Source organism: Neoarius graeffei, chromosome 21, assembly GCF_027579695.1.
Source record: "Neoarius graeffei isolate fNeoGra1 chromosome 21, fNeoGra1.pri, whole genome shotgun sequence".
NCBI lineage: Eukaryota > Metazoa > Chordata > Actinopteri > Siluriformes > Ariidae > Neoarius > Neoarius graeffei.
In genome coordinates this window covers 56,812,921-56,830,722 of record NC_083589.1, presented here as the reverse complement: position 1 = coordinate 56,830,722, position 17,802 = coordinate 56,812,921, and the positions used below count along the sequence as shown (strand labels likewise).

The window sequence follows — 17,802 nt, the reverse complement described above, 5'->3', positions numbered from 1 at the left end:
AAATAAAATCGAAATGAACATCTCCAAAAAAATCTAAAGGAACATCTTCCAGAAAACTTCACCATATTGAAAATCAGCATGTTTTTTTTCCCTAATCTGTTTATATGGAACATTGCCCACACGTTTCCCTGTGAATGAACTGCTTTGATAGAAATGATAACGTATCAGAACAAGTGCATTAACCGGGACGACTGTCAGCGCTGCTGTATACAATCCACAAAAATGTAAGAATTTAACATTGCTGTTAGCAGTATGTCTCTACTGAAGTAAAACAGGGTCGGGGTGCTGATGACGCCTGATTAAAAATCAGCAGGACTCTGACACATCTCTAGCGTGAACTTTCTTCCTCTTCCTAACCAAGCTCAGGTTTGATTCGTTTTGACTAGACGTGCTGTTTTCTCAGCAAAGGGAGCCCCAAGCCCTCTCTTCTCCACATTTCTCTCAGGCCATCACCTTGTCATATCCGAACTTCACACCTTCCTTCCATCCCCTCTGTCTCTCCTGCTCAGAACATCAAGGCTCAATGTGAGGTGCCTCGTAAGATTTTTCTCGGTCACTGTCCTGGCCCCAACCACACGGCCCCAGCCTGAGCATGTAGTGGTTCTGTGAAGATAATTCTCTCGTCCATGTCAAAATGCAGTTCTGCTCCATGGCAAAATTCAAGATGGGGGTGTGATGCGTCCGGCTCTCTACCACTGTGCTGTGTGAACGTCTGGATAATGTGTGTGAGATAAGTGTATGAGTGGGTGAGTGAATGCATACAGGTGGGATTACTGTGGCAGGGTTGGTGTGTGTGTGTGTGTGTGTGTGTGTGTGTGTGTGTGTGTGTGTACTATATAAAGCAGCAGAGACAATCTGACCTGCTCTGGGAGGGAAGGATTTTATAAAGGAGGGTGCTCTCACCCAGTCAGCCACTCAGAGCAGGACCAGCTCTGTGACGAACACACAGACACCAGGCAGACAATGGCCTACTAATAATCCCACACCCCTCTTTTTCTCCATCTATCTGTCCTTCATTCCCCTTCATTCCTTTCTCTATCACACACAGAGACACTCTTCAGCAGAGACGAGGACGTTTACCAGTCTTGCAGACAGAAATCGTCCTTACTTGCGCTAGTAATTCAGTCATTACCTGATTTTAGCAGTGACAAGATGGATGGTAATAAAAGACGGATGATAATATCGGGTGTGAACAGGCCTCACACATATATACCCACCTATTTCAGTAGTGTTTACACTCAATATTTCAACAGCTAAATCAGACACATCTACTGAAACCCAACAGGAATGGTGAGTGGCCTTTTTTGTAAATGTGTGGCAACCTGGGAAAACCCTTGACATGGTGAAATTTTTACATTATTTACTGCATATACACTTTTGAAACCCAACTTTCATTATATTTCACTTATCCATTGTGGGTCACGGGGAAGGTGGAGCCAATCCCAGCCAACATCAGGCAAGAGATGAGGTACATTCTGGACAGGCCACCAATCCATCGCAAGACTAACACAGAGAGACAGACAGCCACTCACACCTATGGGCAATTTAGAGCAGCCAATTGAACTAATCTGCATCTCTTTGGACTGTGGGAGGAAACCCACACAGGCACGAAAAGAACGTGCAAACTCCATACAGAAAGAGTCCAGTCAGCCATGGGGCTCAAACCCAGAACCTTCTTGCTGAGAGACAATAGTGCTAACCATTGCACCACTGTGCCGCTCCATATACACAGGGCGAAAAACAAATTCCTCATCAAGAAATAATTATTTTCAACAACTATTATTGGTGGGTGGCATGGTGGTGTAGTGGTTAGCACTGTCGGCTCACAGCAAGAAGGTCCTGGGTTTGAGCCCAGGGGCCAGCAAGGACCTTTCTGTGTGGAGTTTGCATGTTCTCCATGTGTCCGCGTGGGTTTCCTCCGGGTGCTCCGGTTTCCCCCACAATCCAAAGACATGCAGGTTAGGCTAATTGGTGGCTCTAAATTGACCGTAGGTGTGAATGAGAGTGTGAATGGTTGTCTGTGTCTATGTGTCAGCCCTGCGATAACCTGGTGACTTGTCCAGGGTGTACCCCGCCTTTCGCCCGTAGTCAGCTGGGATAGGCTCCAGCTTGCCTGCGACCCTGTAGGACAGGATAAGCGGCTACAGATAATGGATGGATGGAACTATTATTGCTTCTTCTGCATTTAATACTTTGTACAACCTCCTTTGCCAGTAAAACAGCACTGAGTCTCTCCTATAACATTTTATAAGATTGGAGATACAGAGCACGGCATCTGAGACCATTCCTCTTTATACAATTTCTCCAGATCACCAAGGGTCCGAGGCCTTCTCTTGTGCTCTTTCCTCTTCAGCTCAGCCCACAGGTTTTCAATGGGGTTCAGGTCAGGGGACTGAGATGTTCATGGCAGAAGCTTGAATCTGTGGTCAGTGAACCATTTTTGTGTTAATTTTTGATGAGGGATTTGTTTTTCTCTTAATAAAAATTATTTCAAATAATGGTTGGATTTTTCTCAGTTTTTCAATGTGAGATGAAGCCACTTCACCAAAAGGTGGATTTTTTCTAACCCTTTTTACTAATCTTTACAACGGGGCCAATAATCATGGAGGGCCCTGTCATCACAAGTAAAGTTATAGCATCATTGGCTATTTCATGGGGAAAGCCATGACCTAAAGTTTAGCGAAGCAACTTTGGGACCAAAAGGTCATTGGTTTGAGTCCCTGGACCAGCAGGAATGGCTGAAGGGCCCTTGAGCAAGGTGTCCAACACCTAACTGATCCCCAGGCTGCTCTGGGTATATTGTATGTCGCTCTAGATAAGAGGGTCTGCTAAATACCTGTAACATAATGTAATTTTGAGAACCAGTACCGGATTACAAACTGAATCAATGAGTCTTGTATCAGTTTCATTAAGGTAGCTATGCAACAACTTGAACAAAGCATGATATAACCTGGCTTCTTACAAAACATGATATCTGCAGGAAGAAAGTCAGGCAAGACTGTAAAGTAAATAAGAACATTGGCATGTTACGTTGGTGAAATATACTTACGTTGAGTTGCTAGGTTGAATCAGAAACACCCAATTTTGGCCAAAAATCCAATTTTTCACCCACAGCAAAAACCAATAAAACTAATGGTATTGGGCTGCCATAAGCTGCCAGAACAGCTTCAGTGTGTCTTAGCATGGACCCTACAAGTCTCTGAAACGCTACTGGAATGACCAACACCATTCTTACAAAAGATTTTTCCTTCAGTGGGTGTTTTGATGATGGTCACATCAATCCATAATCTCCCACTGGTTTTGAGTTGGTTTGAAATCTGCTAAGTGTGAAGGTCACTGCATATGATTTACATCATTTTCATCCTCAGTGATGAACCTTGTGGATGGATGGAGGTCATCCTGGAGGAGACCACACCTTAGAGCCCTGCACTCCCACGGGAGTCCCGCGGGACTCGCGGGACCCGCCGCAAAGCAGTGCGGCACGGGACAAATTTTGAAAGCTCATTGCGGGCGCGGGTGGGACCGGAAGTGCACATATACGGGCGCGGGTGGGAGCAGGAGTGCACATATGCGGCGCGGGCGGGAGCGGTGATAAGCTGCAGTCCCGCTAACTAAAAACGTGTTTGAAATAAAATTTGTAAATTATTAATTTATGTTTATCATATATAATTTGTGCTGGTTATTTTATTTGGCATTAATAAAAACATTTTAAGATGCCTAAATTTGCAGAGAGAGTCAGATTGCCAGATTGAGTGAGGAATGGCATCTTAAATTTGCCATTGATCACCCTAAAGGGAAATCCTTTGATCACTCTAATGACTCGCCGTTCACACCCAGCTAGCAAGAGAACCATGAGTGAAGTGGTTTACTGCTTGAGTTAGTCTACAACTCTAATCAGAGAGACAGGTTACACAGTGACGGTAGGCTTGACTCAATGCTATCCCAGAAATCCTTCCTGTAATATGCAAATTTGGCTGTCCAATCAGAGGTGGCTAAATTTGCATATTACAGGAAGGATTTCTGGGATAGCATTGAGTCAAGCCTACCGTCACTGTGTAACCTGTCTCTCTGATTAGAGTTGTTCACTCATGGTTCTCTTGCTAGCTCTGCTTTGCAATAAAAAAAAACAACATTGGTACAAAGCAAGCCAATTCACTTTTTTATGCTGATCAGAGAATTACAATGGTTTCTCATGTGACAAAAATGTGCGATTCGCTATTAAATATTTTAATCGCTTGACAGCACTTATTATTATTATTAGAGACCTTACATGCTGAATTCAGAAACAAGGTAAATAATAACAAATGTGAACATGAGCTGTAGATATTTATGCTCAAATCCACTCAAAGTAGAGGGCGGGGCACCATCACGCTGTGTCAAGAACTTTCCTGAGAAATACCGCGAACGTCTGCATCATGCGGGATTTGTGGGCGGGAGCGGGACAAAATATGGCAGGCGGGAGCGGGACTGAAAATCATAATTCTTTGTGGGCGCGGGCGGGAGCGGGACTGAAAATCATAATTCTTTGCGGGCGCGGGCGGGAGTGGGACTGCACAATGCGGGCGCAGGCGGGAGCGGGACTGAAAAATCTGACCCGCGCAGACCTCTACCACACCTACCAGGATAAAATGATGATGATCATCGTGACCAGTCAGAAGAACATAATGATTTGCAGTGGAAACAGCATAACAAAGCCACCAGTTTTCCCCTTTTACTGTCACCACAGATATTAATGACATACCCTCGGAGATACCCTTTACCCTTAAGAGTAATGGGCCTGAGGCAACACAGCTTAACATTCATTAACACTGAAAATCAAAAATTCTCCTCACCAGACTGACACTGGAGTAACACAAGTACATTTTCGGACTCGTTGTATATATGTTGCTGCAACAGGTTACAAGCACTCTGTGCCTGAGAGACCTGACTCATGCCCATGCATTAATCAATAGACCCTTTTCAGTCACGTGACCTTCGTAACAGCGACCGCCATTTTGGACATGTAGTGGACTTCGGCTCGAATCGGTTTGAATGCGAGGAAGGCGACAAACATAAAAGAAAAAGGAGCGAGATGCAGAAAACTGTATTTACTAGTTTACTGTAATTATGATCTGGCAGCTATTTACATTGGATCCAGTGTAAATAGCTGCCGGAGCCAACGTCTGAGGTTCCGGAGCCAGCGCTAGCTCGCGCCCGGCCGGAGCCAGCGCTAGCTCGCTAGCTCGGACGTTGGCTCCGGCAGCTATTTACACTGGATCCGGTGTAAATAGCTGCCAGATCATCTCATCTCATCTCATCTCATCTCATCTCATCTCATTATCTGTAGCCGCTTTATCCTGTTCTACAGGGTCGCAGGCAAGCTGGAGCCTATCCCAGCTGACTACGGGCGAAAGGCGGGGTACACCCTGGACAAGTCGCCAGGTCATCACAGGGCTGACACATAGACACAGACAACCATTCACACTCACATTCACACCTACGGTCAATTTAGAGTCACCAGTTAACCTAACCTGCATGTCTTTGGACTGTGGGGGAAACCGGAGCACCCGGAGGAAACCCACGCGGACACGGGGAGAACATGCAAACTCCACACAGAAAGGCCCTCGTCGGTCACGGGGCTCGAACCCAGACCTTCTTGCTGTGAGGCGACAGCGCTAACCACTACACCACCGTGCCGCCGCTGCCAGATCATAATTACAGTAAACTAGAATGGAATGTTAACAGCAATGTAATGCCTTTTCTGGCTAATTTTATTCGTCTTACCTCCAACAAAGTGGTCACTACACAAGCGTTGGTATGCCGCTATCCATCTTCTCTGTCAGTCAGCATCTACCGGGATCCGATAAAACGATAACCCTTGCCTTGTTTGTTGATGGTTACTACATCCAGGTACACAACAATATAGTGGCATGATGGAAGTCTTGCTGAAAGTAAAAACTTTCTTTGCTGCCGTTCCTCAATGTTGGCTGTGGTAAACTACTGGTAGTACATGTCCAAAATGGCGGCCGCGTTTGTCGTGACGTCACGTGAAAAGGGTCCATACATACAATCAATAACACAGCACAATCTCTCCAATACGGTCTCCAAGGCAACACCGTATCCATCCCAGCTGCACCATTTTATTTCATGTGGCAATTTCAATCCTAACAAATCAATTGCTTTGTTTTGTTTTTTTTTCATTGCAGTTTGCTGGAGTAAATATTGTTTGTTCTTATTTATACACACTGCTGGAGTCTGACATTCAGTTTTTCAGTGAGCTCATTAAGCCCAGCAACACACATACACACTACCTATTGAGTGTTATGAACATTTTATTCTTGGCACAGCTGTTCCCAAACCATCTGCCGTGACTACACCAGTACTGATCACATCTTTTTATACATTATATCTTTATTTAACCCTTTCACACCCTGTGATCATTCTAATGGTTATCACAAGATGTATTCAATGTGAAAATTTAGTTTTAATGCAATTGAGGGGAATTATTGAGTATTGTTTTATTTCGCATCATTGTGTGCCTTCCCAACATCAAGACCAACATTAAGACACTTCTTAAACCTACCCAATCTGGCAACCCTGATTCTGGATCAAAATCAGAGTCGTGTTCAAATTTGGCAAACGGGTTTTGTAAACAGGTTTCGTTTGAACTTTTAGATGTTTAAGTTTTTGTGTAAACAATCCAAATTGTTCAATTTAAATACCGAACGTTTTGGCTGTATGTGATGTGTGCTCTTCAAACTCTTCAAATATGTCATTAGTAAGACAAGAGTGCTCTGAGAGCACAATATATCCCACTGGCTACTGTGCCATAAGTCTGGTAAAATGCGACTGAATTGAACGAAATTGCAATATGCATATTACCAACATATAACAAAGATTCCTGTCAAGTTTTGCGAAATTTCTCCAAGAATTGTGAGAGGAGTTGATTTCAGAAGGTGAGTATCCTTCCCGGGACAGACAGATGGACATCGCCATGACACCTTGATGAAATTGCCAAAGTACAAGTTTGTTAATAATCAAGGGCATAACTCTGGGAAAATTTGCCCAAATTAAACAATTTCAAGGCGGCACGTTGGTGTAGTGGTTAGCGCTTTCACCTCACAGCAAGAAGCTCCGGGTTCAAGCCCTGTGGCCGGCGAGGGCCTTTCTGTGTGGAGTTTGCATGTTCTCCCCGTGTCCGCGTGGGTTTCCTCCGGGTGCTCCGGTTTCCCCCACAGTCCAAAGACATGCAGGTTAGGTTAACTGGTGACTCTAAATTGAGCGTAGGTGTGAATGTGAGTGTGAATGGTTGTCTGTGTCTATGTGTCAGCCCTGTGATGACCTGGTGACTTGTCCAGGGTGTACCCCGCCTTTCGCCTGTAGTCAGCTGGGAAAGGCTCCAGCTTGCCTGCAACCCTGTAGAACAGGATAAAGCGGCTAGAGATAATGAGATGAGATGAGATAAACAATTTCAACATGTGTATAACTGTCATATAACAAAGCCTTTAGCCAAGTTTGGTGAAATTCCTCCACAAATTGTGAGCGGAGTTGATTTCAGAAGAACGTACACCCTCATGAAATTGTCAAAGTACAAGTTATTTAATCAAGGGTCAAAACTCTTGGAAAATTTTCACAAATGAAATTAAATTGCCATATGCGTATTACCGTCATATAACAAGGCCTTTTCCCAAGCTTCGAGAAATTTGTCCAAAAATTGTGAGAGGAGTTGATGTCAGAAGGCGAGCACACCTTCATGAAATTGTGAAAGTACAAGGTTATTAATCAAAGGCCGCAACTCTGGTAAAATGTGACTGAATTGAACAAAATAACAATATGTGTACTATCGATACATAACAATGCCTTTTGCCAAGTTTTGTGAAATTCCCCCAAAAATTGTGAGAGGAGTTGATTTCAGAAGGAAAACACACTCTTGTGAGATTATAATTTTGTTAATCAAGGGCTGTAACTCTGGTAAAATGTGACCGAGTTGAACGAAATTAGAATATGCGTATTACCGACATATAACAAAGAATCCTGCCAAGTTTCGTGAAATTCCTCCAAAAATTGTGAGAGGAGTTGATTTTCAGAAAGTGAGCACCCTTCCTGGGATGGACGGACGGACATCGCCATGACATAATCCCCCTTCGGGCCTTTCGGCCAGCGGGGGATAATAAGGATAGTTATAGGTTACCGTTATATACAGCTGGGTAGTTGAGGTTAGCATGCTGGACATTGCTAATTAGCACTGACTGTACTTGCAACTGGATTATTTATGTCACAAAGTACTTGGAAATTAAAATATTTGCAGTGAAGCACCTTATTATATTATATTATATTATATTATATTATATTATATTATATTATATTATATTATATTATATTATATTATATTACAGGCGGCACGGTGGTGTAGTGGTTAGCACTGTCGCCTCACAGCAAGAAGCTCCAGGTTCGACCCCCATGGCCGGCAAGGGCCTTTCTGTGTGGAGTCTGCATGTTCTCCCCGTGTCCGCATGGGTTTCCTCCGGGTGCTCCGGTTTCCCCCACAGTCCAAAGACATGCAGGCTAGGTTAACTGGTGACTCTAAATTGACCGTAGGTGTGAATGTGAGTGTGAATGGTTGTCTGTGTCTATGTGTCAGCCCTGTGATGACCTGGCGACTTGTCCAGGGTGTACCCCGCCTTTCGCCCGTAGTCAGCTGGGATAGGCTCCAGCTTGCCTGCGACCCTGTAGAAGGATAAAGCGGCTAGAGATAATGAGATGAGATATTATATTATATTATATTATATTATATTATATTATATTATATTATATTATATTATATTATATTATATTATATCACAGGCGGCACGGTGGTGTAGTGGTTAGCACTGTCGCCTCACAGCAAGAAGCTCCAGGTTCGACCCCCATGGCCGGCAAGGGCCTTTCTGTGTGGAGTCTGCATGTTCTCCCCGTGTCCGCGTGGGTTTCCTCCGGGTGCTCCGGTTTCCCCCACAGTCCAAAGACATGCAGGTTAGGTTAACTGGTGACTCTAAATTGACCGTAGGTGTGAATGTGAGTGTGAATGGTTGTCTGTGTCTATGTGTCAGCCCTGCGATGACCTGGCGACTTGTCCAGGGTGTACCCCGCCTTTCGCCCATAGTCAGCTGGGATAGGCTCCAGCTCGCCTGCGACCCTGTAGAACAGGATAAAGCGGCTAGAGATAATGAGATGAGATGAGATATTATATTATATTATTGGAATTACTGATTCCACCCTGAAGTAGATTGCTTTCCAATAACAGCTCTTCATAAGGTTTTTTTATTCCTCTTATACCACAGCAGTTTGCCACATTTAACCATTTCAGTTTAACCATAAAAAATGCAAAAAACATTTTCAGAAGCTGCAAAGAAGAAGCACAAAGTTCTCTATTTCTAAGACATTCCCCAAAATGTCTCCTTAAAGAAAACTTAAAACCATTTCAACAATTATACTTTTTGTTGTTGGTGGTGGTGTTAAATAACATTGTTTTGTCTTGTGTTTTTTTTTTAATCTGCTTATCCCTAAATTTACATACAAGCCCTGATGAAATAGCTGTTATGCTGATATAAACCTGGGATTTGCATCTGGCACAACTGTCATTGAACCAATCAGAACTGAGAATTCAACCGTGCTGTGGTATAAATAAATACGAGGGTACTTCAAAAATTCTCAGCCTCACCCAGAAAACGTCAGAGGAGAAAACTTGTTCTTGCATTATTTTTCAACATAGTCTCCTTTAACATCAATGCACTTGGTCCACCGATGTTCAAGCTTCGCAATCCCTTCACAGAACAAGGTCACATCTTGAGCCTCCAGATCCTCCTCAGCAGCATGGATGACCTCGTCATCAACATCATCATCATCATCATTACTCTGAAAATGGTGATCACGCGAGTGGGATTTCAGTTTGGGAAGCAGATAGAAGTCAGACAGTGCCAGGTCAAGTGAGTAAGGTGCATGGGGCAACAGTTCAAAGCCACATTTGACTTCTTCTGCCCCGCCACCTGTGCTGTGTGGATGGGCACATTGTCCGGAGCAACAGCACGCCAGCTCAAAACTTTCTTTCCTCTCTTTTTTTCTTTGATTGCTTCTTTCATTTGAGTTTTTTGTGGATGGTGATATAAGGCTTCATAGGATACAGTTATGCCCCAAAATAGGAGTTACGCCCCTTGTTTCCAAGTGAGGCTGAGAACTTTTTGAAGTACCTTCATATATATTATACAAGCACTTGCTAAAACAAAAAACAAAAAGCCTTGTATGTGAAAGCTTAAACATACTTGTCTGTTGTGCAAGTTTTTCAACTATGTAAAACTTTCCATGACCAAATATGATACATTTCTGTGCCTCAGAAATCATCCATCAATAGCGCAGCACAAAAAATACATAATGCAGGCTCAGATAAAAGAGCATGACATTTGGATCATCTCAGTCTTCCAATTAACTGGTGACAAGAGCAAGAAAAGTTCACATTTTTCCAATGCATGAGAAAAAGACAGCAATGGGAAATAATTCAAAACAATGACTGCAGTATAGAAGGAGAGGAGAGCGCACTCGTTCACCCAACAAATAACTGTACGTCTTCTGATGATTATGGATATTTCATGATTGATTAAAGTCATGACCGTTTTTATCATCCATTCTTAAACACTCTGGCAGAAGAACTAATAAAACTCAGAGAATTTAGTAAAAGTATGGATGCTCTATTTACTGATTCCAGAGAATCTAGTTATTTGTATTATCATAAAAGACAAAAGGAGTCGATGACGGACAATACCGGTACATGTTGAGTGATTTTACGATTGGGGGAAATAAAAGAATTTAAGGCACAGGTCAAATAGCTTAATAAATAAATACCAACAACCTATGTGCATGTTTCTGATAAATAATTTAAAACCTCTACAGCACTCCCAGCCCACTAGAGCTACACTTTATATTAAAATATAATCATTAATAAGCTTGAAAGATCATATGTTGCATTTTTGCAAGGATCATATTTTCCATTTGAGATGTCATGCTTGAACGTCATCGTCTATAGTGAATGAAAAATGTACAATTTAGTTCACATTTATTCAACCCGGTTACTTGAACACATTCACCCCGATTAAATATTTAGAATATTCCGCAAGTCATGTTCGACAGGAAGTTGAAACATCAGACTTTTCTGAAGAATATACTGAATATGTCTGTGGATCAGCCATAACCGGTGAACCGGCAACAGGGTCATGGATGTCGAAGGCTCATTGATTTGCATGGGACACAAAGGCTAGCCCATATGGTCCAATCCCACTGAAGAGCTACTGTAGCACAAACTGCTGACTAAAACAGAAAGGTGCCAGCATTAATCCCACAGTAGCTCTTCTGTGGACTTGGACCATATGGGCTAGCCTTCGTGCCCCGTGCGAATCAATGAGCCTTCCACACCCATGACCCTGTCACCGGTTCACCGGTTGTCCTTCCTTGGACCACTTTTGGTAGGTACTAGCCACCGCATACTGGGAACACCTCACAAGATGTGCCATTTTGGAGATGCTCAGACCCAGTCATCTAGCCATCACAATTTGGCCCTTGTCAAAGTCACTCAGATCCTTACGTTTTCCCATTTTTCCTGCTTCCAACACATCAACTTCAAGTACTGACTGTTCTCTTGCTGCCTAATATATCCCACCCCTTGACAGGTGCCATTGTAATGAGATAATCAATGTTATTCACTTCACCTGTCTGTGGTCAGAATGTTATGGCTGATCGGTGCATATATAGGGTGGCAGGGTGGTGCACTATTGCCTTACAGCCAGAAGGTTCTGGACTTGAACCTCATGGTTGATGGTGGCCTTTCTGTGTGGCGTTTGCATGTTCTCCTCATGCCTATGCGGGTTTCCTCCAGGTGCTCCAGTTTCCTCCCACAGTCCAAAGACATGTGGATTAGGTCATCTGGTTACTCTAAACTGCCCATGGGTATGAATGTGAGCATGAATGATTGGTTCATCTCTGCGTTTGCCCTGCTATAGATTGGTGACCTGCCCAGGGTGAAGCCCACCTCTCAACCAGTGTGAGCTGGGATTGGCTCCAACTTTCCCCTGACCCTGACAGATAAGCGGTATGGATAAGGAATGGATGGGTGTAATTGTTTAAAGGAAGTCACTTTATACCATTGGAGCTATGCTAAAAACATCAAAATCTGTTACTCGTTTAAAAGCTGCTAAAAACAAATAAACCTTTTTTAAAAATTGATGGGTTAATACTTTACAAATGGTTAAATGAATGTTTTCTTAGATTCACTGTTGAAGAGAAAGAGTTACAATGGCTAAATAGTGGACTCACCCACGTAATAGGGATAATCTAGTGTACAGGCTCACTGTCTGAAGTTGGCGCCAAAACGAACCATAAATTGTCTGCAAGTTGTTTCTGTTTACTTGCCAACATACAATGCCCGGCTCTGGATCCACATCGGAAGCCTGTGTAGTATCACAGAGTCTCAGAGACACCACATGCTCGACCACAAAAGCCAAAGCGTGCCATGACTTCCGACCGCTAATCAACACCACAGCGTCTCAGAGCTCTTTGCATTCAGAGCCGCGGACATTAATGTGTAAGCAGGCGATGTGACAGAGAAACAATAAGCTGGAGCATTCTGTCGTTCTCTTAACTTCCAAACATAAAGCCAAACATGAAGGGCTTTAATTAGAGATCTTGCTTTAGACCTCCTACCCACTACATACCAGCCTGTGTAAGTGTAGACACAGACAAAGGAAGCATTGGATAGCAATTCTTACAAACATCCCAGATTTGTGCTCATACTGAAACAAAACTATCAATCCTCCCACTTCTGTGGGTTTTAAGGTGGGAGGAACGGGCTAATGAAAGATCAGGAACACTTTGTCTGTTTCCTTACAGGAAATAAGGAAATAAAAGATGGGTTGTTCAATTCTCAGACATCAGCATCACGAATCCTGTCCAGAGCACGGCCTGATTCAATTCCAGATCAAATCCTCCTAATTCATTAATGGAGCTGAAAATGGGTTTCAGTTTCCATAATAGATAGAAATTACATTTCCTCACTTCCTGAAACATTAGCTCTAAACATCAGGGTAAGGAAGAGGAACGAGCGAAAGAATAATCCAGAATGCACAGATGTCAAATGCTTATCGACGAAATAATGCGTACTAAATGATGAATAAATGGTGAATACTAACCCAAGTAAAGAAATATTTTATTATCCCGTCATGAGCATATGAGGGCAAGCTAGAGTTTGCTTTTTAATGCAGATCAATTGCAGGAATCAAATACACTCACAGTGTCATTAAAGATATAGATTATACATAGTATATGGACATGAATGCATGAGCACGAGTTTGCAGATGTGTGTGCAGATGTGTCTGTGTGGCTGCATGAGTAAATTTGTGAAAATGAAATGTACAAATGTTGTGTGTGCCTCATATGTTGTCCGATTATGTATCGTTATATGAGTATGTGAGTGCACAAGAGTAATTAAGGAGTGTGTGTGTGTGTGTGTGTGTGTGTGTGTGTGTGTGTGTGTGTGTGTGTGTGTGTGTGTTAGCTCAAGCTGTGCTGTGTTCTCAGGCAGAAAGGGAGCTAGAGGTGTGAATGCTGGGGCAGCACCTCACACCATCCACACCCCACTTCCTCCACACTAATTAAGACCCACAGCAGGAGCTGGGGAACAGCTGTATCACCCACACTGAAATAAAGTATGGGAGCAAAATAAAGAACAACAGAGTATAACTATGTACATTTCCATACGTTCATGTGAAGAATGAAAACCCACCGTAACAATGCTTGCCACCTCCCACGTAACCAGCCTTACAGATGCATTTGAAGGACTTTGGGGTGTTTTGGCACAGAGCATCGATGTGGCAGTCATCTGTACCCATGGAACACTCGTCTATGTCTGAGAGAGAGAGAGAAAAAAACATATGTTGCTCACTGGTAGTGCACCACTATCTGGTGTTACAGTTTATGTCCAATTCTTTCCTTTGCTTCAGCACATTATCGCATTTTGATGCTGTAGATTTGTAATTTTCTCTGCTCATATCTTAACCACAATCTGCTCATACTGAACATGTAAACACACTAAGTACAAAATGACTTATAATCCCACTATCCGGTGTCGTTCTCTTTTGAATCTGCTTCCTTTCCAGGTTTCTTCCTTATCTCGTCTCAGCGAGTTTATCCTCGCCACTCTCACCTCTGACTTTCATTTTAGAGATCTAAATCTTCCGCTGGACTTCCAGAGCCTAGCCCTGGGTGTGAGATGGGAATACACTCTGGATGGGACACCAGTTCATCACAGGGTACCTTGCATACCATGCACATGCATTAACATTCACAACTGAGGCAGCTGAGTCACCAATTCACTTTCTGGCACGTTTCTGTGAGGGAGAACATGCAAAATTCTGCACAGACAGTAATCTGATTTCAGGATTGAACCAGTGACCATTGAACCAATCTGGGGCTGTAAGATGATGCTGAAAAAAGCTGTTTTGGTAAGCATATGAGAGAAGCCATGGTGTAATGCTTAGAGCTTTGGGACCAAAAGGTCGCCGGTTTGATTCCCTGGACCAGTGGGAATGGCTGAAGTGCCCTTGAGCAAGGCACCGAACCCTCAAATGCTCCCCAGGCTGCTATGTTGTATGTCGCTCTGGATAAAAGCGTCTGCTAAATGCCATGAATGTACGGTAATGGTACAATGCCTATTGTTAAAAATGCTTTAAAATTAAATTCAGTAATAGGAAGGTTTCATAAATTGATGAGACTGAGATTTGATTATCTGACTGAACAGTGCATTGCTTTGGTCTTGGAATTCATTACTATATTGAAGTAGGGCGAATAATGACAAAACAGCACAACAGGTAGCAGCAGTGACATAAAATAAGAGAACCTGCTCTGGGTATCAGCAGTAATACAATCCCAATGTGTTGAATTTACAGCATAACTCTCCCAGTTTTTTAAGTATATTTAAGATTACTGAGCACTACTGAAGACATGAGCTATCCATGAATGTGAGATAAACACAACATATGAATGAATTGACAGACGGATGGATGGATGGATGGATGGATGGATGGATGGATGGATGGATGGATGGATGGATGGATAGGCATGAATTCATCCATTTCACCAATTTTATTAGTGCCTGATTACAGCAAGATAATTGTCCATTGATCTTGGAGTAGAACAGAAGGTCTTTCCATTCATTCAGTCAATTCAATCCAAAGCCTATCCTGGAAAAACTATGCACAGTGCGAGAATACGCCCTGGATGGGACACCATCATTGCATGGTATATAGGTATTTCCATTTTTTTTTTTATTCCCATCCATTTTGCTTATTTCCATTTTAGCCAAATAAAACACAGCACCACTGTGGAATCAAAATGCTCACGCATCAAATCTCAGATAAATTAAACAGTATACTGACAGCATAAAGATATTAATATCTTAACAACCTAAACTCACATAAAAATGCAGTTATATCTCAAAGCTGGAACCAAGGGTTCTTTTATATTAGAGGGCGTCTGCTGACACACACAGGATATTAGTGCGTGTTAAATTGAAGAGGTGCAACATAATCAATCAGAACATGGCATAATGGTGGTAACCTCCTAGGGCTTAGCGGTCACATGCGTGGACAGCACTTTATGGAAATTCGGAACAAGAATCCACATATGTGGACATACTTTTTCTCTAAAAGTACATCTTATCAAAAGACGATGCTTAGTTTTTATTCTAATCAGGTTCTAATAAGCCCAAATAGCAAAGAGAAATAAAAAATGCATGTAAAAAAAACAGCTTGGGCCTTAGGAGGGTAATTAAGAATGCACTTTAAACAGTTTTAAAGAGCAGTATCTTCATTGTGTGTTTTTACTCTAATGGAAAATTTCTTGAATCAAAACAGTTGCTAATTGTGGTGTATAGCTTTGATAGAGTTCACCATAAAAGTGATTCTGCAACAGGAAATGAAGGCTTCAGTATGATCAGGTATATTTAGTATCATTTTTATTGGCTACCCAGGTGTTAGTGGTTAAATAAATAAATAAATAAATAAAAAGACTGTCTAAAATTAATATTATAAAAATAACAAAAAAAAAAAAGATTTCTTATTGTCTGAGTGCAAGAGCTAGTGATGCGCTGCGTTTAATCCCTCCACTTCTCTCATTAAGGAATCGAAGCCCAACCCCAATCCCAAATCACACTCACTTTAAACACACACCAGGGTCTTTTCAGGGTCAGGTATTGACTGATTTGATATTACTGAATCCCACAGTGTTTCTGCAAACTGTCGATGATGCCAGTGAGGGGTCGATAAGTGAGGGGTCGATAAGTGAGGGGTCGATAAGTGAGGGGTCGATAAGTCGCAGGATCGACACCCTTCACGAGCCCTGGACCAGATGGACCCCCTTAGAGACCCCATGTACACGGGCTACGTAGCCTTGGCTTTCTCAACTAAATCACACAATAGACTTCTGCGCACTTATGTGCGCAAATAAGTGACAGACTAGTTTTCCATCTCAAACCGAAGGACGAGGATCATCAAGGAATCTAATTAAGCAGCACTGCAGTCAGCTAAACCTTTACAAATGATCTGGATGAGCAGTTTATAGATGGAGATCATTTTTTGCGTTAATAAAGTATTTGGAGATGTGGACATGGTGGACATAAAAGTTTTGCCAATGGAATGACATGAAAGATAGGTTAGTGATGAAAATAAAGATGAAGATAAGATATATATATATATTAAAAAAAGAGGACTGACCTGCTGTCTCGACATTTCCCTTCACAGTGCAAGTATGGATGAGGACAAAAAGCAAACAGAGGAGCTGAGGAAAGCGCGCACTTGCCATGGCGAGAGCTGTGATTGAGCGCGCAGTTTGCCAGAGATGCGTGTTTCTGTGATCAGGACTGAGAGAGAGAGAGAGAGAGAGAGAGAGAGAGAGAGAGAGATATTCTCATTGGCTTACACACATTTGAGGAGGAGACTGAACTTGTAAAGAAGGAGAGAGAGCGCGCGCAAGTGGGAAAGGCATCATCCAAACCCTCACACTCACCCACCCACTCACCCTCACACTCACCCACTCACCCTCACTCACCCACTCACCATTGTGTGCAAACAACACATCACTCCTGACTATAGTGTGTGCTGGATTCAGAGAGACAGAAATGCTCTTAAACACACCCACAGTCTGTTAAACCTATACAAAAGCACTGAGGAGTTAATAGCCTAGACTAATTCAGGACAGTTCATTATTAACTTAAAGTAATTCATCTATAAATAAATCTACTTTTAAATCACCTTGCCATGTCCAGGTACTTTACAGTGATTTATTGAGGAACAGAAATATAATTCCTACATAATTACAACAGGTAAACAGGTAGTAAAAGTTAATGTCGGGTGTCCGGCCCGTTATTCGGCTGTGCAGGGGAATACTGTGTGTGCTGTCCTGGAGATGTGATTACAGAGATGATATTTCCCTCTGCTGGCCAAACTCATGACCATGCAGACAACAAATCTCAACCATTCACACTAATGGTGTTGGTAAAAATCAGTCAAGCATCAAACAAACACACATCTCTCTATACGAGTTAAATACTGTATGTATCATAGTGTTGTTTGTTTGTTTGTTTGTTTGTTTTTGCTAATAGGTTATAACAGACAGTGCATCAGCAAAAGACTAGTTTCACATTAAAAGAAATGTGCATTCAATCTTTGGATAACTGTTATAACTGATTTTGTTTAACGTTATATTTTTAAAACCTATTGAATATGCTGAATTATAGGAATGCAGTTT

General features: G+C 42.4%; 1 protein-coding gene across 2 annotated transcripts in view; it reads right to left on the bottom strand.

The window, feature by feature from the left end:
- scube1 (signal peptide, CUB domain, EGF-like 1) overlaps window positions 1-16,857 on the bottom strand; it is a 217,979-nt gene extending 201,122 nt beyond the window's left edge. For both annotated transcript variants that reach the window (XM_060903404.1, XM_060903403.1), the window contains exons 1-2: window positions 16,770-16,857; window positions 13,784-13,906 (exon numbers count right to left, since the gene is read on the bottom strand). In XM_060903404.1, coding sequence (XP_060759387.1) covers window positions 13,784-13,906; window positions 16,770-16,857 — 211 coding nt within the window. The remainder of the gene's footprint in view (window positions 1-13,783; window positions 13,907-16,769) is intronic.
- Between the last annotated feature and the right edge of the window lie 945 nt (window positions 16,858-17,802).